The sequence below is a fragment of the Mesoplodon mirus genome, assembly GCF_964341445.2.
Source record: "Mesoplodon mirus genome assembly, chromosome: 20".
Classification (NCBI taxonomy): domain Eukaryota; kingdom Metazoa; phylum Chordata; class Mammalia; order Artiodactyla; family Ziphiidae; genus Mesoplodon; species Mesoplodon mirus.
The window spans coordinates 14,283,678-14,302,090 of NC_138996.1; the positions used below are offsets into that span (position 1 = coordinate 14,283,678).

At 43.3% G+C, this 18,413-nt stretch overlaps 1 protein-coding gene across 3 annotated transcripts in view; it reads right to left on the reverse strand.

Annotated features, from left to right (window-relative positions):
• Positions 1 to 16,482, reverse strand: part of UNC5D (unc-5 netrin receptor D) — a gene marked incomplete at its 5' end in the record, with an annotated part of 606,527 nt that extends 590,045 nt beyond the window's left edge. For all 3 annotated transcript variants that reach the window (XM_082608626.1, XM_082608624.1, XM_082608625.1), the window contains one exon: positions 16,380 to 16,482. In XM_082608626.1, coding sequence (XP_082464752.1) covers positions 16,380 to 16,482 — 103 coding nt within the window. The remainder of the gene's footprint in view (positions 1 to 16,379) is intronic.
• Between the last annotated feature and the right edge of the window lie 1,931 nt (positions 16,483 to 18,413).

Here is an 18,413-nt window from a genome sequence, read left to right on the forward strand (position 1 = left end):
CTGTAGTTGGTGCCCTCTTCTCTTCATTTTTGTTTCCCTATAATTATCCCTGTTTTGGACCCTCAGTCCAAAGACGTAGGGCCCTGAAGTTCTCTTCTGATTATACAAATTCCCAACTATACAGCCTCATTCAATCACAAACCTAGCATGCTTTTTTTCCCCAGCAAAATCTCCCTGACAAGGAATCTTTGAAGATGTGTACCAAGTTCTTTAGCTAATTTGGACTACTGTGATAACAGCTAATATTGTGGAAGTGGGTTATCCTTCCTACAGTTTTTATATTTTATTAGGCGGGGGAAGCACAATGACTTCATCCAGATTACACATCTAAATGGTGGAATGACAGGACTTATTTATAAGCTCACTTGAAGGTTTTGGTTTTTTGCTTGCTTGATTTTCACATATAGAACATCTTAAAAACCTAACTTAGAGCAGACATAGCCCTGTGCTAGGTGCTGAGGAGACACAGTAGAATAGAAAATTGTCTCTGACCTCAGGTGATAAAAATCAAGAGTGAAAGACATTAAAAAAGAATTAAAATATGGTCTGATTGGTGCAGGAACAGAAGTGATGTCAAAGTATGGAAACAGCATTCAATAAGAAGAGATTTATCTCTAGGAGTACAAAGACTCATGGACAGTGGTCTACAAGAACAGTTCTGTTGAACAAGGAGCATGAACAAAGGCCCAGAGATGTGAGTCAGCAGAGCTGCTTGGGTGATGCTCAATATTTCGATGTGATGTGAACATCATTGTCCGTGTATGTCCAAACATCACTGTCTGACTCAGCCAGCCAAGGGGTCATGGACCTGCCACATGTGTGTCTTCACCTGTTTTCTAGTATCTTAATGTTAGTTCCTACTTCTGGACAGCATCTGATATTATCAGTTCTACGGGCAGAGAACTGAAGTGAAAGGTGTTCTGAAATAAGCTCAAGAAAAAAAGTCAGGGACCCACCAGGGTATATGACCTTGGGCATTGCATTTAAACTCTGCAAATCCCAATGATCATAGGTGGGCAAATACAGTGAGACTGGCTGGATAATTTCTAAGATCCTTTCAATTCCAAACCCCAGTTTAGGTCAATGATTTATCAAATAGCTATTCAGTAAAAGGCACCAGTTTCTGCTCAAAAGTATCAAAGATGAACAAAACATAAAGCCTGCTTTCAAAAATGGACATACAATGTGAAGCAAAAGAGAAATAAATATACCTCAAACAACAGCATAAGGCAGGATATGAGAGGTATAAGAAATATACAAAATGCACAAGACAAAGGAAATCGTGGGACAATTTTGAGGCACAGCATGGAGTCTAGATAAGTAGACGGTACATGAAAAAGCAGTAAAAAATAAAACCAGAAAGGTTTGCTGGAACTATTGGAAGAACACTTAACACCAGACTAAAAAATCCCTGCGCATCTAAGAAACCTTTGCACGTTACAAAGGTGGCACTGCAGATCATTAGAAAAAGGAGGAAGACCCCTCAATGGTTCTGTGACAATTGGTTATTCACATGAAAGAATGAAATTAAATCCCTAACTCAAACTCTACACAGAAAACAAAAAATCTATTCTAGGTCGATTAAAGGCATAAATACGAAAGACCAAAACTATAAAATTTTAGAAGAAATATAGGAGAATATAGTTCATGAGATTTAGGCAAGATTTCCTAAGCATGACACAAAAGAGCATAAAACCATTGATAACATTGATTACATCAAAATTAAAACTTGAGTTCATGAGAACTTAACATTAAAAATTCAAGTCATCAGAAAATACCATTAAGTTAAAAAAAAACTGGGGGAAGAAATTCCAATCACACATTAACACATTAAAGCTTACTAAAAATATATATATATACACATATATACAAATACACATATGTGTATTTAAAGCTCCCTATAATTCAATAAATTATTAATTTAATAATTATTATTTTCTATTAGCAAATAGAAAAAATGAGCAAAAGACTTGAGTAGGGGTTTTGTAGAAGAAATATAAATGGCAATGAAATAAATGAAACAATGTTTAACTTCATTAGTAATCAGGGATATGGAAATTAAGTCCATGCGGAGATAATCATATTATACCCACTAAATAAGCATTTCAATCTCTAGGCCTGGAAATATCAAATGTTGGCTGATGTGAAGTGATGGGAACTCAAACTGTTGAAAAATGCTTTGGCATTATCTGGAAAATTTAACATGTTCATGCTCTGGGTCTTAGTAATCTACTCTCAGATGTATGAGAAACACTTGAAAAGTGGGTGCCATTGACATGTACATGAATGTTCCTAGTAGCACTTTTCATAAGAGAAAAAAACAACCTGAAAACAAGCCAAATGTCACTGAGAGTAAAATAAGTCAATTATGGTTTAGTCACAGCATCAAATATTGTACAGGAGGGAAGTGATTCAACAACAGTACATCCAATAATACAGCTGAAACCTAATACCGGGTGAAAAAAACAATCGCTGAAGACTATAATATATGTCAAAAAGAAGCAAAAGTAAACGCTGTTTAGGAGGACATACATATTTGTTTAAAATAGTTTTAAAGGGCTTCCCTGGTGGCGCAGTGGTTGAGAATCCGTCTGCCGATGCAGGGGACACGGGTTTGAGCCCTGGTCTGGGAAGATCCCACATGCCGCAGAGCAACTAGGCCCGTAAGCCACAATTACTGAGCCTGTGCTCCTCAAAGAGAGGCCGTGATAGTGAGAGGCCCGCGCACCACGATGAGGAGTAGCCCCCGCTTGCCGCAACTAGGGAAAGCCCTCGCACAGAAACGAAGAGCCAACACAGCCATAAATAAATTAATTAATTAATTTAAAAAAATAGTTTTAAAGACCAGGAAATGATAAGCACAAAATTCAAGCAATATTACTTTTGAAGGAGAACCAGAGGGATGGGAGTTCAAGAGAGACATACAGATGAGACATGTTGATAATGGTTTATTGATATGGTGGTAAGTGCACAGATAGCCATTTTAAATTGATTTTTTTAAACTAAACTCATGTGCGACAACTGGTCACAAAATGTCTTGCATTTGATTTCACAAATAGGGAACCTTTGGCAGTTGTGAACAGACATATTAGAAACATTTGCTTTATTTGGAGTTCCTATGCCACATTTCCTAAAACAGCACAGAGGCACCAGCTGTCCCCGCGCAACTCCTTAGTCCACACCAATGGTGCTGACTGGGGCCCTGCCCTGCGCTGTAAGGAACCATACTGCCTTCATCCTTCCGACACCAAGACCAGTACAAAGTTACTAACCCACTCATAAATGTGATCACTTACCATTTACATCCTGGACCTAAGACGTATTAGATGAGAAGTAATAGGAACGTCCATCTGTGGGCCCCTGTGCTTTTGTTCAGAAGGGAAACATACGGCGCAACCTCCAACCTTGGGTTCTTAAAACTCTTCTTCATGATTATATAATGTTTCTTATTTAATCACATCTCTTTCATGAATATCTAAGTTCTTCCATCCTAGCAGGAAAAGTCTAGCTCCTAAAGACTGAAATGTTGAGTGCCATTATCCAGTTTCACTCATCCAAGTCATTTGAGATCCAACATGGAAACATAACGCCTAATGTGGAGGGGTGTGCGAGGGAGAAACATGGTGGTCACCTTTATCCCTTACACTTTGCTGTCTCTAAATCTCAAAAAAAAAAGGATCAGTTTCTACATTTGCTCACAATCAATCCACCCATTACACCAGCGGCTCTCAGGCTTTGATTCCCAAACTAAGAATAACCTGAGGAACTTAAAAAAATATATATCAGTGGATCCTCTCCCCTGAGATTTGGGCTCAACTATTCTGAGATGGCTTAACTGTTCTGTTCTTGGCATCAGCCTCTCTTCAAAATTTAAATTACAAACACATGTATTTCTCTGAACGGGGGTTACATTAAACTTTTGGTGCTCATTTTTCAATCTACTATGTTTCAATAAAACTGTTTACATATTAAACATCAATTTTAAACTTAAAAAGCTGATGGCCACACATATTCAAAGCCCCTGTCTGTGTGATCTTCTCACCTAACCCCAGGTGACAGTACTAAAGATGTCAGCCTTTCTGTGAATTTGGAAAAAAAATAATGGCTTCAGGTGATGACCGGGAAGTTGTAGCTTTAAAACCTAAGCACCATTTCCAGCAGCAAGATCTTTCACTGATAACTGCTAAAAATAACCAAACCCTGAATATTTTGACAACTAATCTCCAAGAATCTGAAGTTTTTGACACCCTCCACATCTAACATTTTCCCAGTAAGGTAGCTTCAAAGTGAATAATCATCATTACAGAGTCACCGGGGTTTATAAGCTTCAGCTCAACTACAGGAATTGCATTTTACAAGTTATTATGACCGTCAGAAATGCAGAACTCAGCTTTAAGATAAAGAACAACAGACAATGCATGAGAAGAAGCAACTGAGGCTTTTAAAATTATATCCTCACTCTCTTTGGATGCAAATTCATGGCCTTTTGAGGGTATCATTGGCAAGCTGCTGCCAACATCAGAAGTTTTCTGCGAAGCGAAGCATAAGACAATTGCTTGTGCATCTTTAAAATCTGATCCACCTAGTGGTCCTCTAAGTGGCCAACTACTGTATCCATTTGAATAAAACCCGCCTCATCACAACAGATCTAGCATTCCAGCTGGAAAGTGTTACCTTCTCAACACACATGAAAATCCAGATTTAAACAGGGCAAAATGGAAATTGGAAGTAATTTACTTATCCAGATAAGAATTAGGAGTTGTGTGGCAAATACCATTCTAAAGTTATTTCCTTGGGTGAAGCACAAGGTTTCCTATTCTAACTCATGGCACTAACATCCCATAGTATAAGAGAAGTGACTATCTTCATCCTATGTATAAATTTTTTAAAATAATTATATTTAGAAAGTAGTTAGGGTCTGCTAGTAGATTCATACTGAACAAAACTGTTACCAAGTATGCAGAGGGTAAGTAATTGGAACAAAATCTTGACTCACCGTAAATTCCATAAAAACACAAAATAAACCTATAATGTAGATATGGATAATGTAATACAGATAATAATGTAATACAATGTCCATCAGCTCTGCTACAAGGAACCAACTTGAGCCCCTCAAATCATAGCCCCAACACTGTACGATTCAGAATGGTGCCAAAGATGAAAAATCTATCCTATTTCAAAGGTATTTAGAAAAATATAAACATTTTAAATAAAAGGAAAGCATCCTCTAACAGAAGTGTAAAACGATCAATAGGCTTTAGTCTTCTGGTATCATTCTTTTGATTTCCTTGGTGCCTCTATCAACTGCTTTTGTTATTATGGGCCTGAAAAGGAGAAGGGGCAAGAACAACATTGAGAAAATGAAGATCTGGGTTCATGGGCAAACACTGACAGAAATGACCTCCTACATGTCCAGCAAGCTACGCTGCTTCTCTAGACTTTGGTTGCCCACATAGAGATTTGAGCTTCAGCCTAGAAATTTTAGGGCCCTTTCCAGCAATATAATTGTATGATTCTTCTTTACAAATGGGATAGAGAGGCACATAGAAACTCAGTGACCAAATTAGTGTTTTTCATATGTTAAATAAAAGACCACTCAAATGCTTTTGATCTTCCGCTTTTAGACAATGCTCCTCAAATGCTAAAGGAACTTCTCTAGGCGGGAAAGAGACCAGCAACTTAAAACAACCTTGTACATATATAGACTACTATATCAAAACCTCATGGAAACAGCAAACCCAAAAACTACGATACACACACAAAAAGAAAAAGCAACCCAAACACAACACTAGAGATGGTCATCAAATCACGAGAACAAACGAGGAAAGGAAGACCATAGACAGTGCTCCTCCACAAAGCTCAAAGACAATTATTGAAAATGAGGACCAACTGACTCCCTGATCCTTTAAATCTCTTAACAAAAGGTGGAAAAAGTCACTGACTTGAGACAAACTGGAAGGTTGAGTGCTGTATCTTGTGACTCTTGCTTAAACTAAAGGTGTTTTATTAAAATGATGAGAAGAGTTCAAATCTGGAAATTTACCATGAAATAGCATAGAGATGGTTTCTGCTAAAAAAGAAAAAGTCAATCTAGCAACCACGGGCCCACGCACCCAACTGGGTAACACTGGGCTGCCGTGGAGGATTCCAGCCCCCGCGGCCCTCTCCCACTCATCCCACTTCTGCTGCTGGAGCAGCCTATGTATGCATTAGTGTACAACCACTGATTTAAGAGAAACCGATACATAAAATTACACTTCTTTTATTGATGATGCATTCTTAAAAACGCTTAAGCCAAGGCTCACCAGCATCATTCCTGAAGTCCTACAAACTTGTCCTGAAAATTCTACTTTCAGAGTATCTGTTATCGAAGGTTTTGATGCCTATTTAAAATGCCAAGAAATGCTTCCTGAAATGATATTTAAAAAGTACCATGAATAAAGGGTACTGAAAACCATACACAGCATCATAAAATGTTAGAGCAGGAAGGAGCTTTCACAATAATTGCGTTACTTCTTCTCATTTTAGAAATAAAAAGAACCAGAAAAAAAGTGACGTGTTGGAGGCCATGTAGCCTTGAACTTTGCAGCCCACCACACTGCTGGAACGGGAAGGCCGTTTTGACTTGAGGAGGAGACAGGAAGCAAGAGTAGACTGAGAGTTGGGGGTTAGATGGGAGAGACCAGGGAGAAAGAGAGAAACGTGAGTGCTCAAATTAAGAACCTAACTTTCGGGCTTCCCTGGTGGCGCAGTGGTTGAGAGTCCGCCTGCCGACACAGGGGACACGGGTTCGTGCCCCGGTCCGGGAAGATCCCACGTGCCGCGGAGCGGCTGGTCCCGTGAGCCATGGCCGCTGAGCCTGCACGTCCGGAGCCTGTGCTGCGCAACGGGAGAGGCCACAACAGTGAGAGACCCGCGTGCCGCAAAAAAAAAAAAAAAAGAAAAGAAAAGAAGCTAACTTTCAAGTCAAAACTGTGTCTCCGTCTCAAGTTTAAGTGTTACTAATAGCATTTAAATTAACAGCATAGAAGCTTAATGATGTAAGTTTGCAATAATGATGATATATGACATTCTACTAATACATAATACATACACACAGATATCCATTAAGCACTTATCCCCTTGACAATTATTAATAACTGGCTGCACAAGTAATGGTGTTGTCTGCTGCAGTATATGATACAGGAGAGCTGTCTTTTCACATTGCTATCCGAGACGGATGTTCATTTCAAGCTGTCTGCTAAACTTGAGAAAACAGCCAATGGGTTTTAGTTTTCATTTTTGTATTTGGGGTGGGTGGGTTTGTTTTGTTTGTTTGTCTTCTCCAAGGTGAAAAAAATGACAAACATTTTAAAAACCTTTCTTTCTTTAAAGCAAACCCCCAAACACTTACATCCCACCCACACACCTCACACTGAGAAAACCTGTGAACCTCCTGACTGCTTTTTTTTTTTTTTTTTTTTTTTTTTTTTAAGGGAGACAACTTTGGAAATTTCCTGATGCAAGCTGCTGGCAATCACTGTAGCTGCTGGTCTCTAGGCTGAGAGAGATACAAGGGTCATCTATTCGGATGAAGGACAGTTACAATTTCCTCAGCTCCTTTCAAAAGGCCTACAACACACATATTTCTCTGGCAAAGAACTTTATTTTGAGGTCTGTATTTTTTTCTATTTCTTTCTAAAAATAGGTTAGATAATTCTTAAAGACACGCTGATGAAAATTATTATTGCAAGTCCAAATGCACTGTGCCATCACACACCTTCCAAATACCAATTAAAATACTTTAACCTTGTTCCACAACTATATACAGAAAGAAAAAATAAAGCACAAAGTTAATAATAAAGACAAAGTATTTAGAAAGTGATGCAGATTATGAAGCCAGTAGTATATTTCTAAAGAGTGTTTGGCGTCTGTAATGACAACTTTAAAATAAAACGGCAGAACTACCTGTGATTTTTATTTAATGAACTAAATTTTAAATCCTTTGTTGTTTTTAAGAAAACATGGGACTCCCCTGGTGTCACAGTGGTTAAGAATCCACCTGCCAACGCAGGGGACAGGGGTTCGAGCCCTGGTCCGGGAAGATGCCACATGCCGCGGAGCAACGAAGCCCGTGCACCACAACTACTGAGCCTGTGCTCTAGAGCCCGCAAGCCACAACTACTGAGCCCACGTGCTGCAACTATTGAAGCCCATGCGCCTAGAGCCTGTGCTCCGCAACAAGAGAAGCCACCACAATGAGAAGCCTGTGCACTGCAATGAAGAGTAGCCCCCGCTCGCTCCAACTAGAGAAAGCCCGCACAGTAACAAAGACCCAATGCAGCCAAAAATAAAATAAATTTAATAAATTTAAAAAAAAAAGAAAATACTATTGCTCAGCAAGTTCCTGAGAACTTTTTCCATACCCCCTAGGCCACACTGCAGTATATACCATTTTTCATATAGTCACAATTTTACTTGCCTCAAACCACTGCTGCCATATTTCCTACCATCCCCTCTTCCAGATGACGCCACTTCTGTTCATAACCATGAGAAACCTAACACCACATAAACCCAGAAGCCAACACGGTATCCCTGAAGTCTTTTACTCGTTTCTTTCTCTGTCACACGTGTTCATGTACCCATGCCCCGTCTCAAATACAATGCGAGCAGGATGTTGTACGGTCCAACTTAAGTGCAACCAATCTATTTGGTAATAAACTAGAATGACCTCATAGTCAAAAAGGCCCAGAAACCATCTGGACACTCAGCTGCTGGTCCTAGTACTAGTTATGGCTCTCTGTCTAGCCTTGGTTGAAAAAAACCTCTAAACCTTACGTTCATCCTGTGTTCAACAACGGGGTGAATGTACAAATCCGAAACCATCCGAACTGTGAATGCATCTGACAAATGTCGACTTCCACGCAAATGAATTATTATGCAAAAGAGCCATCCGTGCTAGTGTTATATCTTACACTCAATCATCTTCCTAGAACAATCTATCTAGGAACGTAGGCTTCTCAATCTGTTGGGGGGCGGGAATGTTAAACCCTCTTACGGTTATTTAATTTCTTCTGGCAACTAATTTTCCTGAATGTTTTAGCCCCATATTGAGTAAATTTTAGAAATGTTATCCTCAATATTATTTATACCTTAACGCAATAAGCTTAGAGTAAAAATGATTGTTTAGCATGTGCTATGGGACCAGCACTGCCAGGTGCTGGGTGAGTAACAGTAAGCATGATGGGCACTGCGAAGTAGACATAAGTGTCCAGCAGCAAGGAAGGACCCAAAACCTAGTCCCACACCATGTTGTGACAACAAGGATCCAGCTCCTTGGCGAGCATCCCTATCCCGTGTGAACATTCCTCTGTTTTTGTTTCTAACCAACTGTTTCTGCTCTATCTCTTCCTTAAGTGTAGCCTCACTCTCTCAATATCCTGAACTCGGGATCGTCTTTAAGTGCAGCGCCAGTCAAGAGATACGGTAAGATAAAAGGGGGTAGAATCTGAGCAAAAATCTGACTTTGAGCAAACTGTTCAACTTCTGGGGGACTCAGTTTCCTCTTTCTTACAGAAATGAAGTAGATGCAGACATAAGGCCTCAATTACTTCAAGATAAAATCCAAGCCTTTGAAAATACTGCATCCACCTTTACAAATGCTGGAAGCAAGACGCTATATTACATCAGAATGGTACTCCCAGAATGTCTATTTGTTTTATGAGTAGCTCTAGGTTTTTGTGTGTTAAAACTGACATTTGTCTTTGCCTATTCTTCTGTCATGTTTACAATATTGCTACATAGAATTCCACTTCGTACTGGCTTCCAAGTGAAAATCAATATTGAAAATCAAAAACAAACCCCCAAAACTTGAATTACTGTCATCCATGACCCTGCTACTCAAAGTGTGGTCAGATGGTGTCATCTAGAAGTTGGTTAGAAATGCAGGTTCTCAGGCCCCTCCCCAGATTTACCAAATCAGAATGTGCATTTTAACAAGATCTACAGTGATTCAAATGCACATTAACATTTGAAAAGCCCTGGGCCTCCCTGGTGGCGCAGTGGTTGAGAGTCCGCCTGCCGATGCAGGGGATACGGGTTCGTGCCCCGGTCTGGGAGGATCCCATATGCCGCGGAGCGGCTGGGCCCGTGAGCCATGGCCGCTGGGCCTGCGCGTCCGGAGCCTGTGCTCCGCAACGGGAGAGGCCACAACAGTGAGAGTCCCACATACCGCAAAAAGAAAAAAAAAAAAAAAAAAAAAAAAGAAAAGCCCTGATTTGTGTGTTTCAGATATTACCAGCTTAGCTTTCATAACCCAAGATCTTTGGGTTTCCCTTCCTCTTCCAGTTGGTTTTATTAAATTAAATTCAAATAAAGACGCTAACTACTAAGTAAGTACTGTGACGAGGCAGAAACCACCAATCACCTGCAAACAACTCTAAAAGGCATGCCACAAATTTCTTTACGGGCAAATCTTCTAGTCCAATATTTAGTAAATACATTTGCTTTTATAGTAAGTGAGTAAACTCTACGAATGATATTAAACATAGTTATTCCAGTGTTGGTTGGACCCTTGAAGTAGTCAGGATGACTTCTTCCCTTTAGCCTCTAGTACCTCCTGCTTCCTTTGCGTGTCTGCTAATCACTTACGTTCTGGGATGTCTGCAATGTCATTTTCCCTTGGACCTACCTGAGGGAGAAATTACCCCATTCAATCAGCAAAACAATGCATCTTGTAAAGTCCATTCTGAGCCAAGTTCCACTGTGTTGTGGTGAAATTACCCCATATTATTCCTCCCAGCCTTACAAGGCCAGATTCAAGTGGAAACATACACTTAAGTGCCAAGGTCTCTCTTTCTGGGGAGGAAGGCTCTTTTGCATTTTATGAACCAGAAATTTAGGGGCAGAAAGTCAGTATCTGCATTAAGTGAGGCTGTTACTGACTTCACTTGGAAGACAGCTTTTGGCTTCCAGCTTTCTTAATTAGGAAGGAAACTGTCAGAAGAAACTGATCATATAGGAAAAATACAGGCCTCCCTGTACTCTTGTCCTCTTGGAAACAATATTAGGAAATATTTTACATCCTGTTGTGGTCCTACGTAAGCCGAGAAGAGTACTACGTGTTTTGGTTTCTACTTTAGCCCCATCAACACAACCCGAATACTTCTGCCCTAATTTCTTAGTCCCTCATTTCTTAGTCCAGTGAAGTCCAGAGGGGGCAGGGGTGTTGAGAACAACATATGCAGTCCACACTGTCCTGCACACAAACCCACTTTCCAAAGAAATCCTCCAAAAGCACAAGAGACTGTGCAGTGGATTTCTCACGCGGTCCAAACTGAAATACATTAACATTCGCCTAATTCTGAAAACTATCTACGCACAGCATGTGTATGCTCACAGTAAGAGCATACAACGCAATGTGGTACAAACAATTAAAAGTTCTTTTCAAAGTGGAAATGCAAAATAGAACGAATATCTATTTTCTGGAAATGAATCTAGCCATCTGCCTTGCAAGAGCCGCAGGAGGAGTACCCAAAACAGCAGAAACAGCAGCCTCTGGTGTTAACAATCTATTCTCAAATCTCATGCTTCACATTTCCCCGGCAAACAAGGCTAAAAATATAAGACAGGCAACAAATAGTCTCTTGGGTTCTGCCATTCCATGGATGGCGTATTCAGAGTAATATTTTGTGTTGAAATTCAAAACTGGGGGGGAAAAGAAAGCAAGCTATCATATTAGAAGCTGGCACTCAGAATTTTAAGTGTGAATCTGATCCCAAAGTATATTAAGCTGAATGGTGAGAGGGTGGCTGTTTGCGTACAACATAAATCTCTGAGACGTATCTGAATACATTTATAGATTTATTTAAGCTCCTCTAAATTCTTCTCCAAGTCTCATAGTTATAGAGATATAATTTTAGTACTTATGTCACCAAAATATCAGACTCATTTTGTTTTCGGCACAGTTTAGAAAAGCATCTTTATTGTGGGCTCTGGAGTCGGACTGCATAGGTTCAAATCCAGGCGCCACCACATACTAACTCCGCGGCCTTGAACGAGGTACTTACCTTCTCTGTGCAGCTCTTCTGCTATCTTCAAAAGGAGGATAATAAGAGTACTCACCTCAAAGAGTTATTTTAAGTTATGTTAAGTTACTTTAAGGATTATGTAAGTTAATGTGTGTAAAAGTCTTTAGAGTAATGAATGGCACCTGCTAAAAACAGTCATTACTATTAATATCTAATATTCAAGCAAGACTGCACAAACGCCTTCTCTTAAGGAACAGGCGTAACACAAAGCGTGGCAGCAATACGGTGATAGGTCTCCTGCCAGTGGTGGCCGTGAAGCAAATGACTGGGTGAGCAAGTAAGTGTCTTTACCTAGAGTATGCGGCCAAGAATGACAGAGGTGAGCCCCCCTTGGTTATTCGGTCATGCTGTTAGTTCATGAAGGCAGCAGAATAAGGAGGACAGAGACAATGACACAGCTGGTCAAGAAACACTGCCCAGTGTACGGGACAATCAGAATTAATGGCAAAGGTATAATCAAGGAGGGGGACACATCCGGGCTGTGAACATCTGTGCCTGCCGCTTAAGAGGACATCCTGCATCACCACCACCACCTTCCTTAAGAGAATGTTATGGAATAAATCTTTCTTCATACACTTGGTCTTTGGGATTAGACTGTAACACCTATGGTCTGGGTCCCCAGCCTCCATATTTTAAAAAGAAAGAAAGACCCGAGGAAGTGATATCAAATATTCATTATCTCCTGAATAACCAATTTCTTGGTAAACCTTGAAAGTTGGCAATATTTCAAGTTGGGTCCTTATTTGGTAGAAGGAGGATGATAAAACGTTTACAAGTCATTGAGGCAACAGACAGAAAAGTGCTTCTTCCCTAACTACTAAGACAGCAGGGTCTAGAACTACGAGACCCACTCAGTCATAGAGTTTTGATGGAACTCACGGAGGACTCCCGGGGTTCCATGGGTTTCCCCAACCTATGGGGTACCACTTAAAGAACCACAGACCCACAGATGGGTCATTCAAAGAGTGAGGAAGAATGGAAGGCTGACATTACTATTTTTCCTAGTAAGATTATGAAAAAGGGTGACACATGCTGCCACTATAGGGTCAGGTAAGAACAATGAATCTCTTCTTATCAGCTGAGATACTTAAGAGATTTCTTGAGCAGAACCCCTTGTCGGGCAGGAAAAAAAGATACCACTGGACTGCTCAAACGAAGAGCACAACCCAAGAGTCACAAAAAGAAAAACCCACCAAGAAATTACAAGAAAAGGCTCTTTTCTCATAGCCCTTTGGAGGGGAAGATTTTGGAGGAAAAGGAAACAGAATGTGGGGTGGTGGAGGCAGTAATTATCTTCGTTAAGGAGAAAGTGAACATAGATATAAAACTGCAGGAACGAGGTAGGTAAATGGATTTAAGTATGCGTAAACCATGCGACCCTATTGTGCCTATAAAACAGATGTGTATTTCTCTTGCCCTTAATGCATCACTATGGTTACCATAAGGAAGATTTCATTGTCCACGAAAATTTTTAAAAGAAGGAATTGTGTGAAAGCTCAGCCCAGCTAAGATCATCTTCCTCCCTGCCTTCAGACTGGTATATCTATGTACAGTATCTAATAGAGGAATCACAAGCAGATCAACAGCAGTGCTCCTTTTTTTCAAAGAACAAAAACAAATCAGTGTGACAGCATGATGTGGATTCAATTAGCACTTGGCAGGTCATGAGTAACTTTTAAACCCCCTTCTTTTAACTTGGAAGGTGTTAAAATATACGGTAATCATGGTACCCAAGTGCTTTCCTTACAGTAAGTATGCTATCCACCAAGAACATAAATCTCAAGAATTAAGTCTAGCTTACAAAGGAGGGAACCAGAACATGGCTCCTTGGGCCACTACTAGTTTCTGCAGGCAGTCCCTTGCCCCATGTATTTTCCTCATTGAGGACATTCAAAGCCAATCATCTGAAATCTTGTTGCAATTTCCAGAGGGTTTTACATTAGGTATGGAGGGAAAGAAATGGGGGAAAAAAGGAGTTGGTACATCTTGGAAATAAATAAATGATAACTAATTGTAAAGAAATGGCTACTGAATTGTTCAATCTTCTTATATAATTAAAGCAAATGGCATAATTCTGTCTATCCTGTTGTTTCGGGAAGGCGGAGCACCTTGGTTCAAACCAACATGAAAAGGCTTGTAGAACAAAAAAACTATTTACTTGGATAAGTAAGAACACTGTAGGGCCAACCCCAGAGAATGCGGTGACACTACTCAGCAAACATGTCCCCGGGTGCATCTCATCTTGCTTTTAATGAGGGAGCACCTTCCTCAGCTGGGAGTACTTAAATAACTTTGAAACGGCGCCTTTTGTTCTGAAAACCCTAATTGTACCCACCTGTCCCAAGCCAGGTTACGCGGCTTCACAGATTTTATAGCCTGTTTACTGCTCATTTCTTGGGGAATCTCTGACAGGTGCTAAAGGTAACAGGCTTCCTGCCCCAGAAAGTAAAATACTACAAGGGAAATATTAGTCAGATGGACCGCTCCACTCCATGTGTCTTGAACATTTCTATGATCTGTGCAAGACATTTGTTGTAAATAAGCCTGCGGAGTGTACAGTGTGTTTTCCAGGAGTCCTTTGAAGAACAGCTTGCAGACAGGAGGTGCTAGCCTTAGTTTCACAGCCAGCAAAACTCCATCCAAGAGGCTCTTGGCAGGTCCGCACCTCTTGTTTCAAGCTGGCTTCAAGACAGCCCCACCAACCAAATTCAAAGGGTCAGTATGTGGAGTCAGTCACTCTTAGGTATTCAGCATAGAACAGCAAGTGGAAACTCAGACATTTAAATCAACACTCAGAAAAGGCCCGCTTTTCCCCCGAGTAATGTATTAAAAACAACTCAGAGCTGACTTTGCAAGGAGGCATTCTCTGTAGTAAATTAAATGGCTGAAGCTTGTGCTTCTCCCAGCGAGGAAAAGAACTATGCTTCACCATCACCCAGTGTGTGCAATCACTTGAGGCTCATTTTTAAACCTTTCCTGCTTTTTAAAAAGCCTGTTCCGTTAAAACAAAAACAAAAACAAAAACCCAAAAACTTTTCAAGAAATGAAATGCAAATAGTCACTGAATAGGATCATAAAAGGGAAAAACCTCTATCCACTTTTTTCTTTTCTTAATTCTTCATTCCAGGCAGCACGACTGCTTTTAACACACCGTTAGCTTTTATAAAAATGAGATTACACTGGTTTTTCTGTGATCGTCCTCAACCCTTTCCACCCTTTCCTGTCTTCCGGCTACTCACAATACGTTCAAGGTAGAGGTAAGGTGGGCAGATCAGTTTCACCCCTCGCCAGTCAAGCGTTAGGTAAATCATTTAAGGCAATTACAAATTCTAAGCCTAATGGATGACACCTAGGAATAAAGAAAGAGCGGGAAGGAAAAGCTTCCGGATGATTTCAAGGGTAAAGCCATAGTCCTCAAGCTACGTGTAAAACTGCCTCTGATCATCTTCAAAGCAAATCCGCGGTTTTAAGTTGATGCTCCCAGTCCTCGCTCAAGGTGGAGCTGAAACCAGGTGCAGAATGTTACTCTGCCAGAGTCCAGAGGATCCAGGAAAAATGGGGTCTACGTTTCTAAGTCGGAAAGAAGCAGCGGCTTCCCAGCCGCTCAGGGGGCCCCGCGCTCACGAGCTCCCGGGCTGGAGCCGGCACCGGGCAGGGAGAGGAGGCGCCGAGTGAGCGGCCTCGGACCAACTGCTAACCCGGCTGGGCACTGCCGGCGCAGTTAAACGCGGACGGTGCACGCCGCTCTCCCGAGCTCCCGCACACCGCGGCCTCCTCGAAAGAAAGCCCACTACTGCCCAGGACCTCGCTGTCGCCCGAGAGGTGTCGAGCTTCGCGGACTTCAGCCTGGGTGCTGCTCCCCCAGAGAAAAGGCGCCCTCTCCATTCAAGCGCACCCTCCAGAGACTCTCATCACCTGGCGCCCCTCCCCAGGAACTCTAGGACACCCCTACGGGCGCCCACCCGTGAACGATCTCGCCACGGAAGGAAGTGGACTGGGGGGAACGAGATTGGAGTGAAGAGGTTGGGACACCAGTCTGCAGCAATTGGGGAGGGCTCGGAAAATGCAGCAAACGACGAGAGGAAAAGAAGGGTAGGGGCCCCGGTCCCAGCAACCTGTAGGACGGCGGCTGATCGCGAACTTGGGGTGGGAGACAGTGGTCCCCTCGGAGGTCCTCCGCCCGAGTCCCACCCCGCTGCGCTCAGCGCGCGGAGAGGTGCAGGGCGCAACTTGGGAAGCCAACGCCATAGGTGCGGGTCCCGCTCGGCCGCCTCGCCCCCGGCTCCGCCGCCCGCTCGACCCCGCGCTTACCTCGGGCAGCCGCAGCCCCCGCCGCCCAGAAGCAGAGCTCCAGCCAAGGGAGCCACCGGCGCGCCCCTCCAGCGCCTCTTCTTGCGGCGGCCGCTCTCCCCATGCTGCTTGCCCCGCTCGGGAGTACGGATCCTCTTCCGCGCCCCGGGAGCCCGGGAGAGGCACGGCGAGCCAGGGGCCGAAGCAAATGTGTCCCGGGGGTCTTCGGCGAGTGACTGCTCCACCGCCGCTCCCTACAGCAGCAGGGCAGGGCGCTCCGAGCCGCCGCGCGCTGGGCACCCAGAGGATGCGCGCGTCCCCATAGCCTCCCACGGCGGGGCGACCGCTGCTGCCACGGTCACTGCCCGAGTCGCCCGCCGTCCCTGCCGCACCGCTCGCTCGCAGCGCTCCAGCCGCCGCCGAGTTCCGGACTAGGGAGCGGAGGAAGGAGCCAGCAACGCTAATGAGACCCCCCCGCCCAGAGGCCGCCCCTTCTCCTCCCCTCCGAGCGGCAACCAATGAGCCCGGCCGGGGCGGGGCGGCGGCGGGCGCGCGGGCGGGCGGGCGGCGCGGGGCTGGGTGGGGCGGGGTGGGGTGGGGCGGGGCTGGCGGCAGGGAGGTGCAGGTGAGCCCCGTGGCGGCTGCGCGCGCCCCCAGGTGCCTCCGCGAGCTCGGGAGCAGGACCGCCGCTGGGCTTGCGGAAGTCACGCTCGCTCCAAGATGTGAGCAAAGCCTGCGGGCCTGGAGGCGAACCCAGCGCAGAAAGATGTGGGCATCGCGGCAGCCTGAGTCTGCTGCTTCCTGGAAACCACTGTTTCGTTCAACTTTGAGCCCTTTCACAGCCCTGCCCCTCTTGCTTCCATTTTTAAAAATCAGACCAGACACCACTCCAGAAAAATTCAAAAGAAAAAAAAAAAAGACAAATGCCAAGTGGGAAAAAAATAGCACTGGAATAAACCCATTTTTGCAACTAAGCTAAATGTGCATGCATGTACATAAAGAGGTGGGGAAGTCATGGGTGCGTGAGGCGTATGGGATCGATTTTTATTTTTTCTTTTTTTCCGCAATTTCCTTGTCTGTGGTCCTAATCACCCCGGAAGCCCCCAAATTTTCAGAAAGCTCTTTCGTTTCTGATGGCTCCTGTTTCGTTTAAATCTGGGCCCTGGCAATTGCCTTCCTCTTAAGTATCAGGGAAAGGAAGTCGTGCTGGGCCTTTGTAATGAGAAGGAAAGACTTTTCTTAAAAGTGTGGTTTGTTTTGAATAGGTTGTCAAATCTTCATTTGCCTGCTTTTGAAAGTACCTCCCGGTTGCCTCCCCATTTGCAGAAGGAGTCATTTAAAAGAGATTGCCTTGGGCCACACAGTTTCAGAGCAAAGAACACACTTAGGGGGTAGGCCCTGAGTTCAAGGCTCCATGGTCAGAGCACCGTATTCGAGTCCCCAGAATGATGCCAGAACTCAGCTGGTCAGAATATGTGTCGCCTTTTGCCTGGTGGACCCCAATAGAAAATGAAATCTTGGTTTGAAAGAAAGACAGCGTTCCCAACACCTCCCCACTGCCCACAGTCAATATCAACACAGTACTTTGAAAAACTCCATCTCTCTGGTCAAAGTGCCACCTGGCCCGAAACACCTTCCTCTGGAGAATAAATAGTTTAACGTGAGGTAATAGTTCTGGATGAGGTAATTACGCTAAGTCGCTTTCTTCCCAGGAAAAAAGGACGACAGGCAGAAAGACTGATGCCCTGATAAGCACATATGCCATCCCTCTCCTGAGTGCCACCAGACACGTGACTGTCAGCAGTTGCTTCCTCCAGTCTTCTTACCCTCCATAAAAGGTTTGGGACCGGGTCAAGAAAACCAAGCTCTGGGGAGTGAAGGCTTCAAAGCAAAGACTGATGTGGGGTGGGCTAGGGACTCGCCTGAAAATCTCTTTAGAATCTTGGTAAATGAGGGTTTTGTCCTTTTCCTCTGAGAAGGTGAACTGGGAATTAATCTACCAAATATGCTTTACCTGTCCTCTGGAAAATAGTCATTCATCCTCTGACTTTATTC